Source organism: Sceloporus occidentalis, unplaced genomic scaffold (genome assembly GCF_023333645.1).
Source record: "Sceloporus occidentalis isolate IW3139 unplaced genomic scaffold, rSceOcc1.0.p SCAF_2, whole genome shotgun sequence".
In the NCBI taxonomy this organism is placed as follows: domain Eukaryota; kingdom Metazoa; phylum Chordata; class Lepidosauria; order Squamata; family Phrynosomatidae; genus Sceloporus; species Sceloporus occidentalis.
Window position 1 is genome coordinate 162,018,561 of NW_028316982.1, and position 13,335 is coordinate 162,031,895.

A 13,335-nucleotide genomic window follows, 5' to 3' on the forward strand; every position below is an offset into this window, starting at 1 on the left:
AAAGTGTCAGTCACCAATACTGTCCACCGTTGCACTATGCAATGCCCTTTCCTTGTTTAATTTGGGCTGCCACAACCTGTGATGCTCCCACCATACCAAGTCATTTCAGAAAGAGCTTTACATATTATCTGCTAGCTAGCTAGTATACTCACTTTAAAAGAAAATCAGCCATGTTACCTAGCTCATGTACCTGTCATGCATGGCTTGGTCAGCTCTATCTTGCATTGTTCTTCAGCTTGTAAGTTATTAATGGGTCTCTGAATGGGGCAACAACAGGGCTTAAATCTCATACTGGTTGAGTCTCCCTCATCTGAAATTTCAAAATGTGAAATATTCCAAAATCCAAAATATTCCAAATTCCAAAATTCTCCACATAGATGGCTGAGATAGTGCCACCTTTGCTTTCTGGTAGTTCAGTGTACACAAACTTTGTTTCATGCATGAAATTATTCAAAATATTGTGTACGGTATAAAATTATTTCCAGGCTATGTGTATAAGGGGTATATGAAACATAAATGAATTTTGTGCTTAGACTTGGGTCCCATCTCCAAGATATTTCATTATATATATTCCAAAATGCAAAAAAAAAAAAAAAAAAAAAAAAAACCCTCAAAACTCCAAAACACTTCTGATTTTATGCATTTCAGATAAGGGAGACTCAACCTGTACCTTCACAGACATAGTTACACCAACAGCAGAGGTGAAGGCAGCAAGGAAAACAATAGCAGCATTCTTGATTGTGGAAGGCAAGGGGGAAAAAACAGCAATGGGAGGATATGACTGTTCACTCCAAGACGTTTTCAAACGTCAGACTTCAGGGGCAAAGGATGTCCATGAATCCAACCATCTCCCATCCCATGAAGCACACAGTTGCTCCAGTCACTTTCCCACAGTGCTTTGGTTTTATGGACTGCCCACCCACCCCCAATGCCCCCAAAATAGGTGGCTCAAAGCCAAGAGCTGCCTTCTCCTGGAACTGCTACCACATCCTCCCTGTGCACGTGCAGAATAAGCAACACAACTTATGCAATGGATGATTATATGGGCATTTGCTGTTATAGCATTCTGGTTTAGAACTTCAGTCTGGGGTTCATGTTTTTTCATAATCTGATGCTGGGACACTCTACTAGTTCTACCTCATAATTTACTAATTTAATGCCACTTTTCTAAACCTCTCCCCTTGCTTGAATCTTATAGACATTACACCCAGCTTCACAGAATTTTGCTCCCCAAAACATTCATTTCCTGCATTAGAAAGGCAAGAATATAGTTATTACAATATAATTTATGTATATGCTTCAATTTGTACAATAAACCACATTTGTTAAACAGTCTGCTGAGAAGCCCAGGGATTTTCACAAAAACGCAAAACTGGGAACCACCCCTGCAATGAGCTATTACAAAAATCTTTTATTTTATCCTCTGAATCCCCACTTTCTTGGAAGATTTTTATGTGTATGTAAGTAAATGACAAACACTAGAATGGGAAAAGAGAAATACAAGTCTAGGATGCTGGAAAATTCTTTGGCACAACCCCAAGTCTCCCATTACCATACTTTGGCTTAAGCTTCCTCCTTTGTTCAGAGGAAAAGGGGAATAATTCCATGGGTGCTAGCCTGTGTCTTATAGCAAAGAAATTTCCTTGTGATAAATGTGAGAAATTGCTGCAGGCAGTTGTATGGCTGCACAACAGCACCATGGTTTCTCAGCACATACATATAAATGGTTTAACCAGTTGTCAGAAATCATTCACAGAAGCATGGCAGCATCTCTACATAGAGAGCATGTAGAGAATTTTGTACCCAAAGAGAGCGTGGAGAGAAAACTTTGGCATGCAGTTAAGTCATGTGGCTTGGCCCAGAAATGCAATATAATTATGTCACAGGATGAGGAATAGTCAGAAGAAGCCAGTCCACTTCAGATGTGGAGCATTACAAGGGCAAGTGATGCCTGGGGAAAACATATTGAATATGCAAAACACAAAATAGTGAAATTATGTCTTGAAATTCCCCATAGAGTTTGGTTTATCCTTTAAGGCTTTAAATGTAAGCACTGTATCATCAGCTTTTTCTGGTACCTGCTTAAGATAACTTTATCATGTACGTGGTAGTGTACATATAGCATAACTAGGATGCTTACTATTAGCACTTGCCCAGGATTCAAGGAGCTACTTTAAATGTGCCTAAGGATTTAGGATTCTTTTGAAAAATGTTCCCTTTTTGAACAGCAAGTCCTCCTAACATGTCACAAATTTGTTTTTAAATACCCCACCAATTCAGACATGGGGTATGATTTGTCTACATGCATTTCCCCCTTGAGTTCATGGAACTTTGGACTGTGGTCCTTACCATCAATAATGGAAAAATCTACCTCTGAAATATATGTAGGATAATGATACAGATAGGCAACAGGTTGAGTTTGTACAAACAAAGATTCAGAGGTTCTTATCTCAGTGTTTTCATCCTATGATAATCTCAGATGAGGGACTCCTGGGTGTTTTGCACAAATTGCATTTCTGACTCTCTTAGGTCACTCAGAGGTCAGTTTTGTTTGCAAAAGCTTGACACTCTACCAGCTTTGGCATATCAAACATTACAGCCTTCTCTTGTTTATGTGATCTCTATCACTACTTACACTAAGATCAAGCAAAATTGTTTCTATCAGTTTATATGAGCTCTTATCCTACCTTATGAAAAATGATCATTTTAATTGAGGCTTTTTTTCTTGTTTTTGAACACACTTTACCCAGTTGTACATTTCCTGTACAAATGATGGGCAAAGGAAGAAATGCGTTTGTTTTCTGTCTAATTGTTGCTGTTGTTGTACGCCTTCAAGTTGTTTCTGATTTATGGTGATCCCAAGGGAAACTTATATTGAGGTTTTATTGACAGGATTTTCAGAGCAGGATGAGAGAATGTGACTTGCCCAATGGGTTTCCATGGCTGAGCAGGAATTTCCATGTTCCAAGCAGGGAACAATACACCACACAAAATACCCAGTCACATTTGCCAACACTTCTGTGTGATGAGCAGCCTCCATTACCAATAGTTCTGTGTTTGTAGGAAACCATACCTGATGAAACCTCTTGGAAACTCTTTCTGTCCATATTCTTTCTTCAACAGACTCTTTTCAAGATGGTAGCTCTTTTAGGCTGCTTAAAGTTCTTAACCATAATTCCATATTTTTGTTAGTATGCAGAAGGACAACCTTTGATAGCTATATTTGCAAAAAAAAGTATTCTATCTCTTTAATGAAAGGAAAAGTCAATATAATGTATTCTCAAATGTAAATGCAATAAGGAAATAACACATAGCTCTGGTTGTGATCTATGACATTTGGCTTTGCAGTATTCATATATTGCACAAACTGGAATTTTTTGTTTCAAAAAATAAAACAATTAACACATTGGGGGGAAGTCTGTTCTATATGACTGTAAAATAAATATTTTTTTTCATTTACTATGCTAAAATATTTGCGCATCATCTCTCTGAAGCCAGTTATTCATCATGTATGTCCAAGTCATACAGTACAAGGAGAAATGGAACAAGATGGCAGTTACAGTGGCAAGATGCAAATTTATTCGGGCAAAAGTAATAGGTGCACAATATCAAGCATGCTCAGGTTTGTGCCAAGAAAACTATTACGGATGAGGAATGGATGGGATGAGGTTTTTGCATCATACATGATTATGCTTCTCTGAACTTCATAAAAAGAGTCTTTTTTCTCTATGTGTGATTTCCTAGCTGCCACTAAGAAAAGATACAGACCACACTGCTGGAGTAGAAATACCCTGGCTCAAACAGTAGCATACATCACAGCAGCAGGCTCCCCAGGAACATGATTTTTAAATAAAATAAAATAAAATGAATGAATGAATGAATGACATAAATAGACTGAAGGGGGGATGGGGAAATTGTGACAGAGAATTCACAGACCGTGTAACTGCAGGCACCTATTTGGAAAGGAAGGGGATATTTTATTACATCTTTCACTGAAATGGGTTGTGCTTTCTGTTTCATTTTACTCATTGTTTGGCTTTTTTTTTAAAGCACATGAATAATGTTGCCACTGTTTTTCCTTCAGTTCTTGTCCTCCTATGCCACTCACTACTAGAAGCCAATAAGTGGTAGAGCTGTTATTCTCCACCTCTGAAAACACATTTTTTAAAAAAAGACATCGTAGGAGGGGAAGGAATAATATTTTTTTTTTGTTTGGTATTTTCTGCAGTAGTTACCATGAGGCAAAATAGGGTCTCATCTGAGTACAGCCAGCATCTCTGCTTTAGACGCTACATTAACTGAGGGACGAATGGAACTTACTACTGTATTGGGATAGTACAAGCCAGAAAGAAAGAAGAAAGGAAAAGAAAAGAAACAAAATGAGTGTTTAGTTCATGAATGAACCAAAATGATGCAATGTATGCCACAGAAATGGATGTTGTTGAATGGCCTTTGCACAGCAGAGGTAGATCAAGGTTTATAACAAACTGTTTACTGACCATACACATTGAAGATCAGGAGAAGAGGTCAGTTGAACAAGAGCTCACCACCCAAGTGCTTTCTGACTTGTGAGATTCTAGCTAGATCCCTCTAGTACTGCAGCCCCGTCCAGTTATTGCTGCATTATTTTTAGTAATAGACCTGATATGCTTTGAAATCTACATTCCACCTTTGGTGAAAGCTTTCTCTCTCTTATCCACCCCCACCTGTTTTCAAAGCATTTCTACAATATCCACCATCATTCATAAAATGTGCTCTTTCAGGTGAAAAAAGCACCATGTTTTATGCTGTGTGAATAGAATACTTATGTGTGCGCATGCGCAGTGGAGAGAGAGGAAAGGGTCAGGAAAGAAACTGAAGCTGAAAAACTCTGCATTTTACGTGCTTTTTTTGTATTTGCACAGGTCATTTTAAGATCCTCATTCTCAGTCATAGCAAAACACTATCAAAACAAGAAGTCTTGCAAAATAGTTGAGCTTATACATCTTAACAAATGCATTATTTTTAATCTGCAAAAGCAGTAGGGATTGTTCTCTTTTTTTCTTTCTCTTTTTTCCTTTTTTTTTTTTGCAGAACTTCACAAACCATAAAACATTAATAAAAATGCATATCAACACCGCAGTGATGAACAGAAATGCTTCTTGAAAGGGAACAAGGAGGGTTGGTTTTAATAGCCAAAAAGTAGGTAATAGGTTATCTAAGAGAATAGTTTCTATCTTTTTTTTTCCCTTCATCTCTCAGCTACACAACAAACAGCTCTAAAGTGCACTTTCCAAGTGTAGTTAGAGAACAGGAAGGATTGAAAAGTTTTTTTAAAAAAACAGCCCTTGTTAACTTTTCCTTCCATTTATTCTAGTGTAAACTCTAAAAAGCCTTTTTGAAAAGCAAATTCTCATACACTCAGCAGGTGATATGATCCTACCCCTGCCAAAAAAGCAATGAAAAAGGCAATTGGATTATTCACCACCATCCCCAACCCAACTTGACCACTCATGGCCCAACATATTAATTTTATTGCACACTCATTAAACTGATTTATCTGTTTTTTACTAAGGAAATAAAAATGCCCCCCCAGCTGTTCTAACATACAATTCTATTTCCTCCTCATTCCTAATGTCATGTTCCCCCTTTACTTTCAAGGACGATTTCACCTAAATGTAGTACAGTCAGCTTTCCATATCCACTGATTATTACCCATGGATTCAAGCATCCATAGCTTGAAAATATTCCAAAAATATATATAAATTCCAAATAGCACACCTTGATTTTGTTGTTTTATATATGGGATACTATTTCACTATGCCATTGTATTTAAGGGGACTTGAACATCCATGGATTTTGCTATCCACATGTGTCATGGAACCAAAGCTAGTAGACACTAAGGGCCATTGTACTTAGTGTAGGGAGGGGCAAAGTGCAACCTCCAGATGAGGTTCCATTGACCATTCCAATATTCCTTACTAGTGGCTTTAACTGGTTGGGCTGCTGGAAGTTATAGTCCATCAATACTGAGAAGGTGGCACTTTGACCATCCCAACCTAAGGGTTTGAGGAAAGCTTCATACACAGGATTGCTGCAAGAAAGAACCATGCAGTATACATGTATCTTAATACATCAGTGGACACTCATCTGGGGGCTCTAGTTACTCCAGCCACTCCAAAACAGGTGTACATTCATATTTAAGTTAGATGTGTGTACACTCACATGTGATGTCCACAAATACCATGCTTTCTGCAGAGAAACTGGTGTTTCTCACAGCATTCATAATGTGTGCAGGCACCCTCAAAATGAAACATTTGTAGGTGTTCCTCGTAGTTTTGTCTGTAAAATCTTTGTTTTCTTGAATCTCTTTGTTCATATAGATTTGTATTGTGGCACATTCCAGTTATATGACTGCAGAGGAATTAAAATCATAATTCACAATGAATGCCAAACTTTTCATCCCCACTGTGAAGGTCTCCCATCCTGCCAACTTACTGAACTCCTAACCTGTTTTTCATATACCATGTTCTAAAATCAGGCTGCTCCTGTTCAACTGACCAGTGAGAAAGGACTGGACTTCTTTGAAAATGGGAATTGGAGCAACAGTTTGTTATAGGTTTCTTTACATTTAAAATTTCACTGTCTGTTCCCATTCTTTGGAGAGCACTTCATTGTTCTGACAGCCTCCCTGCCCGCCGCCCCATGACTCCCTGCTTTGGGTTTATCCAGTCAGGTGACTCACATGCAACAGTGGCAGAGGCTCATCTGAGACATGCACCCATTCATTGTGATTACACAGACAGAAAGCAAGCGGGCATTGTCTGATTTGGGGCACTTGGGATGGTCGGATGGTGTGGGGGAGCAGGAGAACCACTTTTTTGTGAAGAAGAGGGTCATTTAGGGGGCTGGCTTTGTTTTTGTTTGTTTTTTTCTTCAAATTTGTTAGTTATGCCATGGAATCACAGCAGTTCTTTCCTCTAATAGAAACTGACAAGACGTAAAAGACAGAACTATCGGATGAACACACACAATGACTAGAAATAGATAAGACAGTGAAAAGACTTAGTTTAGCTCTGAGAAACTGTCCAAAAAAATAAAATAAAATCCTGTATTAACAAGTGCAAAAACAAACCAAAAAAAGAAACTCCAAACATTAAAACACAGTGTATAAAATGGTGCGAGAAATTTAAGTCACCAGACAGCCTTTTAGTCAATAAAAAGCTGTATATGATGTGTCCTTGTTTGGATTATGGCCCATCTGTTGAGTTTTATTCAGAAGGCCTTTGGAGGAGTGAACCGAGGACAAAAGGACCCAGTTTCTCATGTCTGACTGCAGTATCTGTGGGCCTGCTGTGTGCCTATGGGAGGAGATGGGGCAGTTCTTCTATTCCTCATTGGCTGAACTGTCTTCCAAATTTGTGATGCCTCCAAAGCCCAGTTCTGTTGAGTTCTGTGCTGCTGAGACCGTGAGTACTGTATGTAAGAGAATTAATACGAGAACACACAGTTTAAGTCTGCTGTTACACAGTCTTGATGCTGATGAAACTGTAAGTGATGTCCGGTGACACATCATCGAGTCACTTGTTTTTATAGTCCCTTTGGATTGGTTATCTGATAATAGTCCCCATCTGACATCACAGCATTCTGGTTCTGCATTGGTTGGATAGTTGTCATAGAGCCCTGCAGGGAGAAAAACAGCAGTGTTAATTATCATGGATGCTTTTAAATGAGATCCTGGCTGCCTCATACTATTTTAGAACTTGGCTTGGTTGTTTTTCAAGTTAACAGAAATGTGGGAACAGTAGGTTTACATATGAGTCCAGTGTGTGTATGTAAGTATGTATGTATGTATGTATGTATGTAAGTATGTCTTTTATTTAGCTGATTTATACCCCACCTTTCTCCCCAAATGGAACTCAAAATGGCTTACAATACAAGTTAAAACAAAATAATTGAATCAACATACAGTGCAAGCATTTTAAAAAGCATCAATCCAGTTAAAATATTACTTTTAAAACACTAACTTTCATGTATATTTAAAACTAAAAAAACATGTGAAACATGTTTCACATTTTAAAAAAACAGCACACCCATTGTGCAGCCTTTTAACCCACAGGCAGGATGAAAACCATAGCATTGAGTCATGGCAGTTAAAGGGGTAACAAACCAGATCATTTCTGCAGTGCAGATGCAGCCACAGAGGGAGGCAACTGAGCTTACTTCAAGAGGGCGTTCCATATCCTAGGAGCAGCCACCAAGAAGACTGTTTCCTATGTCCTCACCAGACAAGGCTGGGAGTGGTGGGATGGAGAGAAATCCCTCTTTCCAGGGATCTTGAGACTGTTGTGCACACGCTGGTAACCTCACTTCTAGATTTCTGTAATGCGCTCTACATGGGGCTACCCTCGTACCTGGTCCGGAAACTGCAACTAGTACAGAATATGGCAGCCAGAGTAATTTCCAGAACATCTAGGAGAGACCATATTACTCTGGTTCTAAAGTCCCTCCACTGGCTGCCTATTAGTTTCCAGGCCCAGTACAAGGTGTTGATTATCACCTTTAAAGCCCTAAATGGCTTGGGTCCAAACTATCTTTGGGACTGCCTTCTCCCCTACAATCCTCCCCGCGCACTCCGCTCCTCTGGGAGAGGCCTACTTCAGCCACAAAAATCTAGGCTCTCAGCTACCTCCCAGAGGGCATTTTCCATCGTCGCCCCCAGACTGTGGAACGGCCTGCCGGATGAGATCCGTCTGCTTACATCCTTAGACAGCTTTAAAAAGGCTGTTAAGACGGATCTCTTCTCTAAAGACATTGTTTTTAAAAAATGGTTCACTTCACAACTCTTAATCTTATAATTACTATGCCAATCATAGTTCAATGTTCTATGCCACTTGACTTTGAGCATGATCCTGGGCATGATCGTGGGCATGTCAAAATTGAGGTGAGTTTATTGAAACCAATGGGATTTAGTTTCAAGCAAATGTGTTCAGGGTTTAGGTTTTATCAATGACTCAGAGATCATTTAAGAGAACACACTTGTACTTAATCAAGTTTTGTCTAGTGGCATTTAAACCAGTTGAAATGCCATAATGCTTGCCTTAGGAGAGTATAGTTTGCATCATTTATTTAAAAGTCACTAGACGTGCAACCCAGCCTATAATACTTCTTTTACAGTTACTTTAAAATTGTTCTCATTTATTTCCTTACATTTTTTTATACAGTGCGCCCTTGCTTTACACGGGAGATCCATTCTAGACTCCCCAGCGTAAAGCAAATTACGTGTATGCTCGAGTCCCATTTAAATGAATGGGGCTCATGCACACGGCGGTGCAGTGGCATGGTGGCACGGCGGTGCGCGCACGTCATGGGCGCACGCCCCATTAGACCCTATGGGGTACGCCATCCCTTCCTCCCCACACGGCTTTCAGCGTATGCTGAAAGCCGCGTATGATGTGGGCGCACTGTATTCTATATAGTCTTTGGCTGAAATTAAGAATTGCAGTTATGGATTTGTAACCTAGAGTTATGGATCCATGACTTATTTATATTCATAAAGAGTACATATTCACTGCCATGTTCATAAAAATCTCCAATTCCTACTTTAACAACCACCAGCCACTGTGAGCAATGGAGATGTTTACATCTCACTACCACGAGAGATCTCATATGTGAGGATGAATTATGAAAGGAATATGACTTCTGATTGTCACACTAGAGATCACTTGTGGTACATTTGGATACAGAACCTAATCTGCTGTGTTCCAAGTGATAGAACAGACCTCTGTCACACATAGTTGTGGTGGCTGTTAAGGTGTCAGGGGATTAAGTATACTTACCTAAGTAGCCAACCTAGGATCTTGGCCATTACCTTATTCAGTGCCTTGAGAAGTAGATAAATGGTGGATTACAAACCAGCTATGATGTATAACTAGTCAGAAATAAATCCTATTGACTTTGATATGACTTGTCCCAAGTAAACATGCAAGTACATCTTACTCAGTAAACTTCAGCAGGGCTACTATATAAGTTATACTTCTCTGTGCAATTCTTCTTACCTTTTTTTCTGATAGATAGGTTAGTTACTATGACTGAAAGAAAGACCAACATTTGCATAAATTTGCATTCCATTTGTTTTTAGTTTAAACTATGTTTTTTGTTCTGCCACATTCTGCAGAATGCTACATTTTTTTTAAAAAAATGTATGATTTCACCCACATATTCAAGACTTTGTTTTATTGTTGTTGTGTGTCTTGAAGGCATTTCTGACTTATGGCAACCATAAGGCGAACCTACCATGGTGTTTTCTTGGCAGGATTTGATCAGAGGAGGTTTGCCATTGCCTTCCCCTGAGGCGGAGAGGATGTGACTTGCCCAAGAGCAGCCAGTGGGTTTCATGGCAGACTAGAAGTCTGGCCTCCAGAGTCATAGTCCAACACACAAACCAATCTACCCGATAATTGAATCAGCTATTCACTTGTATGGATTGTGTAATACAAGAAGAGTTTACCTACAAATGGTTTTAATTCTCAGTTCATTTCTCTAAGGCTACAATCGTCATTGTAGACAGACAGCTGACATGAGTGGTTAGTTCCACAAGAAAGACAAGCAAATAACAACCCCTGCTCAGGTTTCTGATTCCTCCCATTTTCAATTACATTTGCCAATGGAAAATTCACAAAAGAAAGAGAACTCATACAATTAAATGAATGTCTTTTAGATCCACAGGAAAGACTGCTCTGGGTGATAGGTCAGGTAGCAGGGCCTATTCTGTTGTGATACCAAATTTATAGAATTCTCTACTGAGGGATACCTTTATTGTACTGTCTGAATTTGGGTTTATTGTTATTTTATTTTCACCTTCCCTCAAAACCTGGATTTAATATGGCTTAGAACAGAAACTTATGGATTGTTCTTTAAAGCTATGTGGGACTTTATAAAAAATGTATTGTTGCAATGTCATATTTTCCCATCATTTTTTCCCTAGAAAAGGGGGGTGTTGGCAGACAGGTAATGTTCCCTTCCCCCATACTAACTTTTGAACGCTTTTTGTACTTGTCACCACTCTCTGAAACTATTTTGCACATTTTAAAAAATAATATTTTTCCTCACCATGGTATCATAGTCAATTATGGATTAAGTAGGATGATAACATTGTGACACAATATAGCCATGTGGATTTGGCTAGCTGGTCACATCACAAAGCCAACTAAGGACCTAAGCAGATGGGCAGGATAGTATGAACCAAGGCCATGCTACCCTGCCCTGGTTTCTGACAGTCCCCAGGCTGGTGTGGCAACAGGCAAGTGGTCCACACCATGGACCTGTTGCCACTAAGCATCCCATGCCTTCTCCTACCATTACATCTTCACAGAAGACTCCCACTGTCATTAAATCATCACTAAATCCTGTTAATCACACAATTGGGGGGAAGATTATCACACCCCTGCACACCTATCCTGTTCTTGTCCCATCTGTAAACAGTAATGGACCGATCATTTGGTATTAACAGGAGTTTCCATTAATACCAAATGCAGGGTCCATTACTGTTCACAGACAGGACAAGACTGGGACAAGCACACGAAGTGTGATAATCTTCCCCCTGATTTAATTATAATTTAATGACAGGAGGAGTATGCTTTCCTCCCGTATGATAAAGCCCATTGTCTCCACCCTGGTGAATAAAGCTACCACAAAATAATACTGAAAGGCAAGGATGATTTTCACAGGGATGGAAGTATTTCCCCAAAAAATCATCTTAACTTCAGTTTAAGCTACTTCTCCACCACTGTAAAAATTTATTGGTGTACTTTATATTTGCTTGCTATTGTCTTTTTTTTTACAGTTTTATTGAATATTTTAATTGTAAATTTATGTTCATTGTTGTATATTTTAAACATTCTACCTTAAACATTGCTTGTGCAGGAAATATTGGGAAGGCAAAGGAACGATTTCCCTAAAAATAACTAATCAATGAACCACACAGACACATACATTTAAAAACACATGGTTTTTTTCCAAGATGCTGTCTCTAACTTTGTAGTGTACTAATACTCATTTGTCAGGTAGTCCTTTTATTCTGTACCACTCACTAACACATACTGAGCTTTATTGCAGATACTGAAGCATCTGCAGTATGCTTTACTGCTGTTATCCATATTGCAGATATCCAAATATGAGCATCACACTGCACTTTGCAGTCTTCATATGATTACTTGGAATATTTTCCATGATTTCTGCCTCTTCTCTATTTTGTTCATCATCTTTATTGGTTTTAGTTTTGAAAATTGTTGTATTGGTTTTAAATGTTAACAAATCCCAGAACAGTATGCAGCAGCCACTTCAGTATAAAATATTGTAAAACCAGTCAAGCAGTGCAAACACTAGATAATATTTTGTTAAAATCCCCAGAGTTAGGTGGCACAACTAGCCATCAATGTCCTTAGTTCTCAGCAAAAACACATCAAATTGATACTACTTTGAGGGTTTTTATCTTTGGTTACCGATGCACAAGTACAAAAGTGGGGTGGGCAGAACACAGGAAGCAAGCAATATTGATATGGCTGTGCATGTGACTGTACTATTTTTGCTTTGTACTGTGTTGTACAAATTCACATATACAGCTACGTAATGCGCTAGGATGGGGGGGGGGACAGACAAATGATCTGAGGGAACTGAAAGCTGAGGTATACCATATATACAGAGTACTCTGTACAAAGTTAAGATTGTTTTTAAAGGCTCAGTGGAGGATTCCTTGTGTCTCATTTCCATTTTGGAATAGAAATAAAAAAGAACGGGTAATTGAAAAATTCAAATGAGGAGAATAACATTAATAATACCCCTAAAAGAAATGAATAGCTCTTCAGGCATCATCAGAGATATTTTATGAGCACATCAGACATCCAAAAGTGATTTCAAAGGAAACTGCTGTGCTTGATTATGCTCAAAATATCATAATGCTCACAATTTCCTTTTCCATCTGACCATTCTGTTAGGAAATAATGTTGACTATTTGCTTATTAGAACTTCGCAGTTTGGGAAAGCTAACCTTTCCTTCTGGGATGGAGGTCGGGGAGGAGGGAAGGTAGTCTAATTTCCAACAGGTCTGGACAATAACACTTTTACCTTGTCAAAAATGTGCAGTTAATTATTCACACAATGCACTCTGGCATTCCAGTAGAATGCTGCAAAGGATGCTGACATGCTGTACTCTTGCTCATGTGCTGACATCTGGTCATGAAGCATCCGACTTGACATATGTGCCCCACTATCCCCTGCAATTTTGCAGGCAATAGGGGGACCCATCTCCTCTTGTTATGAAAATGGACAAATGTGTCAGGTGGACTACTTTCCAAA

General features: G+C 38.9%; 1 protein-coding gene across 1 annotated transcript in view; it reads right to left on the bottom strand.

Moving 5' to 3' along the window:
• Positions 1 to 3,184: 3,184 nt before the first annotated feature.
• The window catches only part of LOC149319202 (NALCN channel auxiliary factor 1-like), a 449,646-nt gene continuing 439,495 nt past the window's right edge, over positions 3,185 to 13,335 (bottom strand). Inside the window, exon 3 of the mRNA XM_089511256.1 lies at positions 3,185 to 7,662. Coding sequence (XP_089367382.1) covers positions 7,367 to 7,662 — 296 coding nt within the window. The 3' untranslated portion in view covers positions 3,185 to 7,366. The remainder of the gene's footprint in view (positions 7,663 to 13,335) is intronic.